General features: G+C 42.0%; 1 protein-coding gene across 3 annotated transcripts in view; it reads right to left on the reverse strand.

Annotated features, from left to right (window-relative positions):
* vdrb (vitamin D receptor b) overlaps positions 1–14,535 on the reverse strand; it is a 28,310-nt gene extending 13,775 nt beyond the window's left edge. Inside the window, exons 1-3 of one of the 3 annotated variants that reach the window (XM_051948329.1) lie at positions 13,863–14,535; positions 13,044–13,117; positions 855–1,002 (exon numbers count right to left, since the gene is read on the reverse strand). In XM_051948329.1, the coding sequence (XP_051804289.1) occupies positions 855–1,000 (146 nt within the window). In that variant the 5' untranslated portion in view covers positions 1,001–1,002; positions 13,044–13,117; positions 13,863–14,535. Of the gene's footprint in view, positions 1–854; positions 1,003–13,043; positions 13,118–13,403 lie in introns of all 3 variants that reach the window. The other 2 variants (XM_051948328.1, XM_022207533.2) reach the window with 2 other exon arrangements.
* Between the last annotated feature and the right edge of the window lie 387 nt (positions 14,536–14,922).

The raw sequence follows: 14,922 nt of genomic DNA on the forward strand, positions 1-14,922 counted from the left end.
TATGTTTATAACAGGGGTATGTGTAAAGAATTAGAATTCAGTAAAGAAATAAAAAAAAGTGGCTCCTCTGACAGTGTTTTGCACAAATAATAATTATGGCAGAACTGGATAAATATTTTTGTCCTTCAAGTCTGGGACTGAGCGAAACAGGATAAATATGGATGAGTGCCAAGGAATCTGAGGGTAAAAGATGAGTGTTACCAAATGCTGACGCAAAGCATAGTGATTTAGTCAGTGGTGGATATGTATGTATGCACATTTATACACAGATGTGAGCAAAAACACACACATGCTTTGTGAGAGTTCAAACAAGGGCCATCTGAGAGATGAGGAAGGAGATTGTTAAACATCCGTCTTTTTTCCTCCACTCCCTTTAAATATCAGCGCTGCTAAGAGGAACAGATCCAAACGGATGGATGCATCAAACGCAAACAAACTCACAAAATCATTTTAGTTCTAGTTTTGTGTTTGGCGAATTAGAAACTCATGTCACTATCAACGTGCAGGGAGCAGCCGCTGGATCAAAATCATTTTTATTTTTCCCTGCTGCTGAGCGTTAGTGTAACACAAACGTTGTCAGTGGTTTAGTGTGTGTTTTTATGTAGCTGTGGGTTGGAATTTAGTTTTATACATGCAAGCATGTGGGTGTTTGGTATATATGCAATTTTAGATCTGTGTTTGTATACCATTGTGTACATGTGTCAATAGCTTGATCAATACACACTTTTTCTATCAAGGGGGGTTCATGCTTTTGTGCAGCTCCACAAATCATACTCACTGTGTGTGTTTATATCTGCGCACACAAGAATTTATGTCTGTTTTGACTTCACATACTGGTGCGAACATCTGTGTACCTGAAAAAGCCCTTGCAGCCCTCACAGGTCATGGCGTTGAAGTGGAAGCCAGTGGCTTTATCACCACACACACCGCAGATCCGTGGCACATTCCTGTCAAACTCATCAGGGGCCAGAGTGGACGTACTCACAACTGTAGGCTCCATCACTAATCAGAGAGAGGTGGAGAAAGAAAAGCCAAGGAAATAAAGACAGAGTTGAAACCACCTACTGGTTAGAGAAATGTCTTCTTACTCAATATTATACATGCAATCCAAAAAAAGAAAATCAAGAAATAGCCTTCCAATGTTAATGTGTAAAAGTAAATGTATTATTGTGATTTTATCTGTGCAGTCTTCCACTTCACTTGATATATAAAAAATGGAAATAGTAAGAGTCAAAGACTACTCATGTTTTTTGTAATTGTGTTTTAAATATTAGCTATCTTTTATATTCCAGTGATCTCCATGTCAGCCAAACCGATTTGGAACAGATTCAACAAGTCTACCCCTTGGAGATGAACTTAGCTCCAGTGTTTTTGTCCTGAGGCGAGGAACTATAGCCAAATGAATAGAGTGGAAAAACCCTTATTACACTCCAAAATGCTTTGATTACATTGTCCTCCAAGTATCTTTTTCACTTAACAGCCTCATGAGAGGGAGAAAAAAGGCATGTCACCGCAAGGCTAGCATCCTTATAAACAAACAATCACTGTCCTTTTCACAAAGCTCCTTTCATATTTTTTTCTTTGCTTCCACTGCAGAGAGAAAGTGAAGCAAATGATGGAAGGAAGTGAAGGGAGGGGAACCTAACAAACCAATACAAACTCCAACAAAATGCACAAATCAACAGCCATTAAGTTAGGGGCCTGACTGAATAATTTAAACTAAACTGACAGGACTGTTCATCATTCACGTCTAATTAAAAGAAAAAAAACACCGTTCTAGGTAAAAGTCTCTCAACTTTTGTTGATGTTTTTCTGTGTAGTTCAACAGTGAATATGAATAACAGCATGCCTTTAAGCTAATTTTACTGACAGAGCATGTAGCATTTATTAAAACAGAGGATCTGGTCATTCCCGTACTGCTGCAGGCATCATAGATAGCCGTGCCTCAAACCTCTACAGTAGCTACAATAGGCACCACATACTTCGACCAGGAATATCGGATACATTTGTTACAGTACAGTAAAACATGTCGGCAAATACTTGTCAAGGGAATTCAGTGGATGAGTCGAGCAGAAAAAACACTTCAGACTGTTTGGCCTCGGCTGTGAGCTCTGGCAAGGTGATGTAAAGAAAACCAAAAGTACAGCAATCGTTTTTTTTTAATCCATTACAGATAAGCAAAAAATGACATCCAAACAGAAATATAGTAAGACAGGTCTTACAAATAGGACATTTTACTATTTATGTAGTGACACTGACCCATCTATTTTGCTTTATTATGATTACCAACTACCATCAAGTGACAGAACAGGTAAGGGTGTGTGCTAAATTATTGTTGTTGTTCCTGTCTCATTGTAGCCTAGCCGTGCTAGACAACCCACGACAACGAATTTAATTCTCTGCCAGGGTGGGTCTAGTTACCCTCCATAAGGCTCGAGGCTGGATTCTTCTAAAACTGGCCAGATGAATCACCATGAAGTGTAGAGTCTGAAGGCGGGCGTAACGAAGTGACGACAGAGGTGCGACGATTCTGACAGAAACAACCGGCGCACAATAAACGGTTATCTTTCGACTCGGCTTTGGCCACAGCCCTTAAAGATTTGAAGCTAAAATTCAACTTGAAAGATAAACAAAGGACGGCACTGAAGTGTTTCATTGAGAAGAAAGACGTATTTGGACTTATGCCGACGAGATATGGCAAATCCTTAATATACCAGTTGGCTCCGCTGGTTGGGAAGCTAATGGGATTTAGCCACAATCCGCCGGTGCTCTAGGAACTACGTCAGCCTATTCGTTGCGCTGATTGGTTGTATACCTACCCAATTGCTGCAGAGTGATTTGAAAGACAACCTTTTAGCCCGCCTCCCTCCCTGTCGAGCGGTCCTAGAACCTTGTGCCTTCAGAACATGGGTCTAGCGCAGCCAGGCTAGTCTCATTGTGCAATTTGTGTTTCTTTCTTCCACTCAGCCTTTCTCACATTACAAATGTGGATCCAGAGGTCCTTCAGAGTGTTATACTAGGCAGTACCAATCATCAATCATATTAAAAGAAATTTCACGTCTATCTGACAGTGTTGTACTAACATTAATTCATGGACACATCAAGATAAGGCTATTTACTATACAACTACACTTGATATCAAGGGGATGAAAACATGAATGGGTATACGTTTGAAGCATTCACACTCAATGTATCCTAAAAAATAAGGACTTTCCACACTAGTCAGGACTCTATTGGATTTACTCCTTTGTATTATAAGGGTTTACCAAACTTTCAGGTTCAATCCTAGAAGTTGCAGCTTCTTAATGGTCATAATTCTCGAGTACAAATGTATTTTGTGGACCACTTTTTCTGTTCTGAGATAGCTTTTAGAATCAGCTACATCGCTATGTTGTTGCAAGTTTGTCTGGGACATGCTTTATCTAAAATGACTGTTTTGGTGAAACTGTAGTCGAGCAGTTGTACCCTAAACAAAGAAATCATGCCAGGCAATGTGAGAAGCCTGGCGTTGATCTTTCTCAGATACAGTCTTTAAACAAAGCCCTGCTGGTATTTAGAGAGGTGGCACATTATCAGCGCACCAAGTACTCGATGATCCAGCGAAACACAAAAACACAAATCCCTAATTGCTATGATATAATGTAACGTTATACAATCCTGACCAGTATAAAGGGTTCAGAGCTTTATAATAAAGCATAAAATCAGCCCCATTGTACGTAGGCAAACTACTCCCAGCGGACCTTTACACTCATCACTCACAGTGAACCAAAACACCCATTTACCTTACTATATCATCGAATGATCATTGAAGTCAGTCCTCTGTGATTGCATTCAGCCTTGACAGGCCATTACACTAAATGCACGGTAGAATTGAGAGAGCTCTAAATAATGCATCAGGTTATTAGACCAGATCTGTACTCATTCCAGTCTCGGGCACGCAAAGCCAGGAAACAGGTTTTCAGCTCTAGGCTTCTCCTGATTGTCTCACTCTTGAATGATATACATATTGTGCATACACTGTTTGGCAGCATCAATCAAATCTGTCACTGTGGTAATTATGCAAAATATTACTCTACTGTGTTGCAGTGGCATAAAGTCTACAGACAAAACAGTATTACTGTGCTTTTTTATTAGTTTACAGTGTTGAGTGAAGCTCCATTAAGGACAAAAAGGTATGGAGTTATTTTTTATCTGAAGGCTGACTAATAGAGGACACTACAAACATTACAACATTTGGCTTGAAACTTGCAAAAAGAGTGTACTCGTAGATTGTATGATTGCACAAACTATTTTTCCCCCAAGAGAATCAGCTGTGTTTTGACTGTTATTGAAGGCGTAGGGAAACTACGTATTATGCTACAGATTGTATCAGCTTAAAAACCTGGGAGTCCAGCAACTTTTGGAGGTAACAAATGTTGGATTCCTATGTGCTGAAACTATACAGCTCTCAGGTGGTGAACAGATTTTTTGCTCCCTGCAAAAAGAAGCAGTTTATTTTATAGCGGAAATAAGATCTTAAGAGCACACTCAGGATACAGGTGGACAGCAAGAAATGGTCTTTGATGCAGAAGGGATCTGCAATGTTTCTGTGGACATTTTACTATTTGATATTATCAGATTTACTTTTTCCACATTTACCTCTTCTACTGCTGATAAATGTGTAATCATTTATTAGAATGTTTTTCTCTTTAATTCCATTTCACCCAACTTCTTACCCAAAGCCAGACATTTCCATCGACTATGGTGGTAAAATTAAAAAGTAGGGGTTAAAATGGGCTGCAGGTCACTGGGGCTAAGCTCTGTCCAGCTCCAACTGTAACACATCATTGCTAACTCTCACACAACCCTTGAAATCCTTCAGACACACACAGAACAAACAAATGTAAAATATCAGGGGATTTCTTTCTTCTTCATTAAACAGGCCGTCCCACAGCAGCATCTGTGTCTCTGAATAGGCCAGGTGCTGTGTGCAACTTCCTTAATCATTTAAATCGTCTGATATGGCATTGCGAGGTTACAGTACTAACCTAAATGCCAACAAGTGAGTGGATTCTAAGTTTACGCGGTGAAAGAAGAAACAAAGGGGTTGTCAAGCACCATCAAAGCGATCCCTACATTTTTATTTTTAGCAGAAGTCTGACTATCATACTTGAGCTACATGTCCATTTTTTATTTGACTTCTTGATTCCTATCATACTCCTTTTAGCACTTCAGGAGCACAGGGATTAAATCTGTGACTAGACCATTGTTTTCAAACTCATTTTCTACATCTTTACATCCTTCCTTTCATGCAATCACACATGACATATTTGTACAAGTTGTTTACAAACAACAACATCACAATGGCTTTGTAGTTGCAACATGTGTCCCTTACAATGCAGTCTTTTTCAGCCACTGCTCAGTCTAATGTTGTAGGTATTCACACTTCTGTAGGCACAGCTGGCATTCTACAGGAATGTGAAGAAACTGATTTCTGACTTCTTCTATCTTTCTGACAATCAAGATATGTTTAACTTTCTTAAATGAAAAGCGCTAAGCAAAGGTGGAACTGGTTTATTCCAAGACAAGAGATGTTTTTTGAAGTTATGATTCGCATCACAGCTCCCATCTTGGGCATCGAATGAACTCTAACAAAGTATCACACACCAGGAATTGCTACAGATCAGTGGTCAAACGCTACTATAAATAAATGAAATGGTCACATTAGATGAAACGGACAGAGAAATAACGAATGACACTGAAAGTTGCACATATTCCATGTGGAGTGGAAAGGCATTCGGGGTAATTAAGGCAGCTTGTGTAAACCACATGACTAGAGTAAGAATAAGCTTACACCAGCTGTACGAGACAAATCTCCTGACAAGTTCTACCTGATCACACTTTGGATCTCTTATGTTGCTGACTTGTTCACTGAATGCATTCTGTCTTTTGAAGCAGTGGACACAGAATACAAGTGTGATTAAACCACTACTCACTCAGTCGTAAGTACAAAAATACAGGTTTAACGGTGTAACACTGAATGCTTTCGCTGCAGCACAATTTCCTCTAGCTTCTGTAATCTACTCACCATGTCACCATTGAGAACATCACAGGGTAGGAATGTTTTCACTCTGCTTATGTGGCCATTATCCCTGGCTACATGGATACTTCAGACGAGTTCCCGTCTACTGCCCTGTGAATGCTGCTCATGCATTCAGAGAGAGGAAATGCCAGCCCACAGAAGTGAGCAGTGAGAGTAGTGTAGGAGGAGAGAGAGATACACGATAGAAGCAGGCTAGGGAGGAGTGTCATGAGGGAGACATTAGGAGCTGTGGAGTAAAAACATATATATATGGATACAGCAAGTAGGGGAGGGGTGACCTCTTTGTCACCGTGACTTTGTGTCACAACGGCCCACTGTAGCCTGCTGGCAGTTGTGGAAATGAGGAATAGTATGAGGAACAGACACAAAACAGTGGTCCAAAGAAAGCTCTCAACACAAACAGGCTGTTTTTGTTATTTAAAAAGCTGGCTAAAAATACTCAGTCATAAGCCACTTCAACTACTGGCTAAATATAAATACATGTTTCATCTCTGACAGCACCTCATCTTGAGAAGGATCAGGGGAAAAAGCAATTTTCTATTCATGTTGGAATCGCATTTAGAGTATGATTAATTTCTGCTGGTCCTGCTTCAGCCCCATTTTGAAATCACGGAGCTGTTTTTTTGTGCGTTCTCTGCGTGTTTGTACACTGATCAGTGTGAAATCTGTCGGCTGGGCAACTGTATTGTATGTGTGTGAGAACTGATATTTCTAACCTCATGCAAGTCTCATCCAGGCTGGAGGTTCAAGGCACTGATGTGTTGGAGGTGGTAGGCTGGGTTTAGCCACATGTGACAACCACCACACCCTCCTGCTCACCCAGTCAGAGATAAGGGCTGGCTTAGAGTTGCTCAGAATGAGAGCAAGTGTGTTTACAGTGATTCCAAGTGGCCACACTACAAGGTGGAGTGAAAAGTTGGTTATAAAGAGGGGGTGGACAGAGGGATGAAGGCACACATTTTTCTACAATCTCTACAGGGAGGCACTGATAGTGCTGCACTAATACACATGATAACTGACAAAATCTGTTGAGCAATAAATGAAAAATAAAGTACAATGACCCTCACTCCCTTCTGTTACATACTAGCTGATTAATCTTGTCGTGAAGTGGGTGTGAAAATAATTTTGTCAGTTTTACAAAATTACAACAAATGGTTGGCACACACGCTCACCCAAACCAGACCCCGAGAAGGTGTGAGGCAAGAGGGTTATCAAACCATCTGACATGTAGTTTAGACAGACCATAAATCATGTTCAACCATGCTAGGTAATTCAGTTTTATGGGTTTGTGAAGGCATTTGGATCAAAAAAGGACCACCTAAAAACTAGGACTGCAATTAATTTCAATTCTTTCAGTTGATTAATCTGATTCCTAGATGGCTGATCATCAAAAGTCTTTAAAATAACCTCAAGTTGGAGGAAAATAATATTTCCTTAAGTTCAAATGTTGCACTAACTGTTCAACAGCCATATATATTCAATTTCAGAAATACAAAAGAAAAAAAATTCTATTTGGCCCAGCCAGTTTTTTAGTACTATGGAGACAAAAACAGGAAAGAAGCGTATTTTGTACAGACTACGTATTTCTCTCCACAACTGAATGCCTTCACTTTAGAAATATTTAACAGACTCTGTCCATCTGAGAAATCAAATCATAAAAAGAAAGCAAAGCAAAGTTCACTGAAAGACCAGAGTTATGAGGTCTGAGTGATACAGCAGCAGTGGCCGATGAGCAAGGGATGAGGCTTGCTGTAATTATGCATGGTACCACAAACTGTCTCTAGCATGTCATTTTAACTGGGTGGTGAAAGCTGCAAAATAAAGACATTACCCCAATTTTGGTGGCAGAGTTAAAGGAGAGGCCAGGGAGTTTCCCCCTTCTTTTTACCCAAAGGACTAACTGAGGGAGAACAAGTGCTACTTAGCATGCAGTGGAGCAGTGACTCATCTTTTCCCTCTTTGATTTATTCACATTATGGCAAAAATGACACGCATGTTTCTCATAATCCAGGGACTGATGTTATAACCAGCCCCAGGTTAGATTTGAAGATGTGACACTGTCTGTAGAAGACTTAATGCTCAACAGTTGAAGGGGTCATCAATTCTAAAAATAAATGGTATTGTGCTCTTAGCGGGCTGGACTGAATTAAGATCAACATGTCTGAAAAACCACTCACCTCATCATAAAAAAGAATATCCTTATAACCTTTACTACATTAAAATTCCAGTGATTAAATATGCATCAATGAACACCTGGCAGGGTTGTAACTCAGTGGAATTGAAAGAATATCCCATCAAAGTTTGCATATCTCAGAAAATGACAAAAACCCTTATCTCATTTATCGGCGCAAACTGTTTTCACCATCTGCATCCCTGTAATAACGTGCACTTTGTAATTAGTTGACATTTGTTGTCAATCAATGCAAAATTAGGTCTCCACTACAGATGGTGTGAATCTGAGGAACAGAGAGCGAGAGTGTCTTCCTTTAATGATGACACTTTTGCACTAATAATGCTGCCTTTTCAATATAGTACTGCGTGAATGTGTGTATTCCTGCCACTTACTCTACCTCCAGGGAGTTTGAGCTGCTGTGAGATATTCATACAGGGATAAATGCCAATGTGGACTATGGCAGGAGTCCAATAGCACTCATAAGGTAACTTATTTCTCTCTGTTGCACTCGGCATTTGATTTCCAGCTGCATCACAAGTATGTGATAACCAAACAGGAAAGTGGTCATTGGTTTTCGTTGTCAGGTGCCCTGTTACAGAAGAAACATAAATGAGACCTCAGCTGTGAAAAAGATTTGGAGCGCAGCCCAGATGTTGGATTAAGTTTCATCAAAGTCAATATCAAGCGATTATAAAACCCACCATCAACCCACGCCCACCACCTAACAAACCTAATTAAGTGGGGCCATTAGGGCCTGGGCGTTGAGATGAAATGAGATTGAAGACAGGGCAAGATATAACAAAGTGAGTAAAGGGGAGGATCTAGACAGCATTTCAAGGAGGGATCATTTTGAGTGCACACAGACGTGCAGAAGAGAGAAGGGAAAGCGGGAAATAAAAAACCTCTGGCATCATGTCCCAAGAATGTCAGCAATGAGCTTACAGACCACATCCCAACACATAAGAGTCAGAATCAGAATCACATCCAGACCTATAACAGCAGTGGAAGAAAGAGAAGGATTGCTGTGGAAGGCCTGAGTGAGAGAAGGAGGCACTGTATGACAGTCCAGAGAGCATCCTCCATCTACATCACATGACGCAATCCCACAAACGGTTCTGAAACTCTTCCATGCTGCCAAAAGTTTCTCTAAAGGAGAAAAAAAGACAGCAATACATTAAGAGAAAGATATAACGCAAGAGAGAGGCAGAGAAAACACAGAGGGAAGTTGCTGAGAGAGTTGGAAGGAGAAGGGAGAAAACATAAGGCGATGTGTTTTACTGCATACCTCGGGCTGGGTCACTACGAGTACAGAAAAGACATAAAACAAATCAGATCTGGAATGACCCGGGCTGCAGAGAGAACAGGGCAACAATGGAAATACATGGCCTTGTGATGCACACATAGAAGCACATAAGAGTCCACAATGCCAGCAAAAAGTGGAAGAAAGGGAAATTTTAAAAGAGCCTAGGAGGTAGGGACGTTCAATTAGTAATAGAAGAAGTTTAATTTAAATTTGTTTGGTGTTTAGAAATTTCTGTAGGAGAAAAACTACAACAAACAGGCAGAACAGATAGAGGAAAGAATACAATGGACAAAAAGAGACAATGTGGACCTAACAACAACAAAGTAGACAAACCGAGTCTGTAATGCAGCTAAACAACTGGCTGAGCAGACTAGTCCAGTCCTGTCTCTTCGCTTCCCTCTCTCTCATTCTCCCTCCTGCAGCCTCCATGAGTCTATCTCATGCTCTTTTCCTACGATCACAGGGAGCATGTTACAGCAGCAGTAATAGCACATGACAAGGTGACCTGTGCCCCACACAGGATGGGCTAAACTGGGGTGGAAGGGGCAGGGGGGGGGGGGGGGGGGGGGGGGGGGTCCCATGTCCCGTGTCCAACCCTATGGGCTCTGTAGCCCCCTTGCTCCCTCCACTAACACCCAGGCCCAACTGCTGGCCAGCAAGGGGAGAGAAAGGCAGTGACGGCAGCCTGCCCCCTTATGCTGGGCCTCTTGCTGGACTCTGGAGAGGGGAAAGAGACGAGGCAGGGAGAGGCCCACTCAAACACACACCAAAAGTCCTGTTTATGTCTATGCTGAATTTGACAGAGAATGCACATTCTCTAGCACAGATCGTACACGCAGAAAGCCAACTGGACAGAACCGGACAGACAACAGACATGTGGGTGAGGTGGGTGCAAAAGCACTTAGCTCACAAGTCAAGTTATATAACCTCCATAAAATACTGTCTCTCTTTCGGGAAATACTTCTATTAAAAAACATAAACTATAAGAAATGACTGTCAATTGTATTTCCAATAAAAAGCCTGCTCATGATAGGTGAAAAACTATACAATCACACTAAAATTTAGATGTAATCTATTTATGCACAATGCACAGTTAAAAAGAAATCAGGATATACAACAAATGCCCTAGATACTAAACAGTGAAATATATTTTGACTTCCTAGAAGAATTTTTGTGCCTGACTTGCTCTTAATGCACAACAAATATTACCTGTGTGATGTGTTTGGCCTAGAAACCATCAACCACAAGAGGTAATTGAGGACCCGAAGACATTAGGGAAAAGTTAACACTTCATTAGTCTCAAAGGCAACTGAACATATGTGGAAAACAGCACGTATGCACAGAGGTACATATAAGTGGGTCTTTACAGTTAAGAACAGCAGCCTCTTTCTTTCTATAGGGTCACATGTAAGAGGAAGCAACCAATTACTGTAGTCATGAAAGGGGGGAGGGGGTGGGGTATTTCAGTGTATAGGAGACCTAATGGACTGTACCATCACCACAGCACACCGCTCCATAAACAACCTGCTATAGTTACAGTCAATAAAGACACAAACCAAGCCCCTTTTGAAGCTTCCTACTGCAGGTCTGCACTCAGTCCAACGACTTGATCCTCATTTGGGTTACCAAATGAGTACCAGTCCTGGCTCAAATACTGTTGGTTCCCAGTAAATTTCCATATCATTAAAATGCACATATCATTAAAAATCCCCAGCACATATGACCACTGACCTCATGTGAGCAAAATGCTGGGATAGGAACACAATTCATTTTACTAAATCAGTAAAGCAGCTAAAAAAACAACATACAGAGGGGACAAATGAAAGGAAAACTTCCAAGTAAGTTGATGAAAAGCTTTAGGGCAACCTGGCATTGACTTTCCAAGTTTCTATAACTCTATCAGATGGATAAACACCATTACTGCACAACTTTTTCAGTCATTTGCTGTTATGATGATTCTGGTGGAGGGGGCTGTCTAACATGGTGCTCTAAAATCTCCAATAGGCGTTCACTTGAGTTGCGAGCTGGTGACGGAAGGCCACAACATATGATTCACTTGATTTATAAACTAAGCAAACCCTTCAGTGACTTCTCATGCCCTGTGGAGACCACCACTCCCATCAGGACAGACAGGACAGGATATACTGTAGAGATCACTAAAGAAAACTTCATATCAAACTGCACACACCTCTCCTTCTAAAGGGGGCAAGTGGATCGAAACCATGCCAGGAAAATCTCGATCATCAAATGTGTGTTGTCGACCACAATTCTGAACCCTATTTCCTGACGTCTTTCACACAGATCTAAATACAGATGGTACTTTAGTCACGTTTTAACCAAAGCTCCTGCTAACTGTGCCCCAACAATTAAACCTCTTCCAAAGTCACTTTCCTTTCCTGTTGATGCAAAATCTGAATCAGCTGGGCTTGCTTTTTTTTTTTACACATGCCACAGAGCATGACTGGATGTTAATTACCTAATTGTACCGTGCAGTTCACCTGTGTGGAAGCATTTGCCTTTGTAGTGTATCTCCACTTATTTATCCAGGTTTTCCCATCACCTTTCTTTATTAATATATTCTGTATATGCCTGCTATTTTTCAGCATAAATAGAAAGGTGGGGCAAATGTATAATACAATATATTGTTAGTTGTACTTGTTACTGTTAAATTTACTTTCCAGACATGAACAGCAGAGGTGGGGAAGAGCTGGAGGTTGCAGAAATTTCACACTTAAACGAGACAAGAGGCTTGTAGTAATTAATGATGTCATTATCATCCAATGGCTCCGTTCACCGTGACTAGTTAAATGAGTGCCTACGGTGTAAAAACATAAGTGCTTTTAGGAGACATAAATAACTCTACAAAGCAACAGTGTATATGGTGTTTTTGGCGGTGACAAAATAACTAATACACGGACTCATACAGGCAAAGACAAAAGAGCAGAAGTTTGCAGCTTATCAATATCTTATTCAGCAAATTAAAAATTCAGTGTGTTCAATTAAGTGTGTCTAGACAGGTAGCAGTCTGTTAAAAAAATTGTAACTTTTAAAATTAAATATTAACAGCTTTGAACACTTATTTATTTAACTTCAGATAAAATAGGTTTATAATTAATTGGATAATATTGGCAAATTTTCTGTTCCCTTCTGCAGATTTTATTACACAACATCTAAAGCCAAGCCTCAGTCCTTTGGTGTTTGGAGTGTCACTGATTTAGGTTATGTCTATACAGGTCACACTCAATTAACCAGTACTGGCTTATTCCTCTGGGATTTATTTACAATGGTATGAGTGGATGAATTCATAACAACCAAAGTACGGCTGTGAAGTCATGAGAACAATCTAAGAAAATCTGTGCATAACGCTGAACTTCAATGCAGCAAAAGTTATACTTTAATCACATGTGATTAGACAATTTCACTGCGTCAATAAACAAGAGCGCACAAATCCAGGTAGGACTTAAAAGGAAAAAGAAAAGGCTCACCTGTGGTTTTAGCATGCCCTTGCACAATAGGTAAGACTTGAAACCTTTCTTCAGTTTATCCCAAGTTGTTAATCCTGTTCAATACAAAAGCAAAATGGCATGTCGCAAGTCAGTGAGTGGGCCTTTACCCCAGTACCTGACCTGCAGTTCTCTGTTTATGTAACGCTGAACTATTTTCAACAGCAATATATACACTCAGTGGCAATCATATAGCAGTTGGGCAAGTGCGTAGGCAAAGACCCGGACAAAACGGCAGAGTTAAAGTGTGCTGATCTGCTTCTTCGGAGGTCTTAAGCAACAGAAATGACAACAACTCAACTCTCGACTTTAGCATTCCTCCTGTGCATGCGAGTTTCATACCTCAGCTCAACTTTTCCCCATCAAGACCGAGTTGCTTTTAATCCTCTTTAGTCGCCGTCCGTCGCCGTCGTCTTCATGCTCTCGCAAAGTGTGTCCCCTCCATGTTGACTCGGGTAGGTTTAGCTCGGAAGGAGAGACAACCGCGCCGAGACAAGAAAACTCAAGAAATGTGAGGAGACTTCTGTTGGGGGGAGAAAACGTCAAACTCGTCCGCCCTTCCAGACGCTGGCTTGCACGGCAGCAGCGGCGGTTGGTTGGTTGGTGGTAGTAGGCTAGCGTTAGCGTGGCTAGCTGACTGCTTTAACCCTAAAACGCGGCGCCAAGTTCAGCCCGCTTATTAACCGTTCTGCTACCGCGGGGCAACCGACATACGACGGCGGTGAAACGGTCGGAACGCGGCCCGGTGTCACTAACGGCTACACGTACGCGCTAACATGGAGAAAAGTCAAACACACCTACGTTAGTCCGACGAGAAACAGGCTATCCCTCCTTCTTCAGGACCCAAATAGATGGCCATTACTTTTTGTTATGCACCGCCCCCTCCCTAGTACCTCTACGGGAAAGAGGGATTTCCCCCCAGCCCCTACGGTAACCAATCACAGGTGGGTTCGTCGCGGTTCCCGTGTTGTGGTTGGTAACGTCGCGGTCCAGCCCCGGTCTGCTTGGTCGGCGGCGGTGCTCGTTAGGCGGAGGCGCTGCCCCCTCAAACAGGGGTGTGTCGTGACGTCAGAGGTAACGAAGAGGTAAACAACTTTGACCGCGTGAGGTTTAAAGCAACACCGATTCGCCTCTGATCTCTGAATCAACGGAGAGCCAGTGTGTGCGGGGTGAGGAGGAGGAGGAGGAGGAAGAGGAAGAAGAGGGGTGGGATTACCGTGCCAACACCGCGCACGGTTTACAGTGTCCCCAGCAGGGTGGGGATGGGGGTCTGGGAGAGAGGAGGGGGGAAGCGTCTCGATTTTGCGTCTTTTGTTCGCAGCTCCGTGCATGAGCGAGGTATGACAAAAAAAAAAAGCGAATGAAAACGAGATACCTCACCGTCCTCGATCGATAACGCACCGCTGACACGGTGACATGAGTTACGCGGGGGGATCTGCGTGTCCGTGCCTTTTGCTCCACGGTTTCTTTGACACTTCGCAAATGTGTGCAGTGAGGCGTGCGTATTGGAGGGGTGTGTCTACTCTGCAGTACGGTGGTAGGCTGGAGAGCAATGCCGCTGCATGGCGATGTTGCCATACATTTGCAATGCATGAGAGATGGCAGCGTAAGCTAAAAATAGACGATTGAAGAACTAGGCTGCGCGATCAGATCCTGTCGGCAAAACACACACATTTCTTTGCATGCTTATTAATCTAGATGACATTTGTCCTGAGCATATATGATCTCTGGTATGTGTCTGGAATGGACATGCTGGAGTGTGAGGTATTAGAGCTGGCTGAGGGACTCTGGGTGAAGGTCAGAGGTGTGTCTATAATGTAAACACTGTGAAAGCCTCAGATAAGAAGGGGCGAGGGAAAGA

Source organism: Acanthochromis polyacanthus, chromosome 5 (assembly GCF_021347895.1).
Source record: "Acanthochromis polyacanthus isolate Apoly-LR-REF ecotype Palm Island chromosome 5, KAUST_Apoly_ChrSc, whole genome shotgun sequence".
NCBI classification, from domain to species: Eukaryota; Metazoa; Chordata; class Actinopteri; family Pomacentridae; genus Acanthochromis; species Acanthochromis polyacanthus.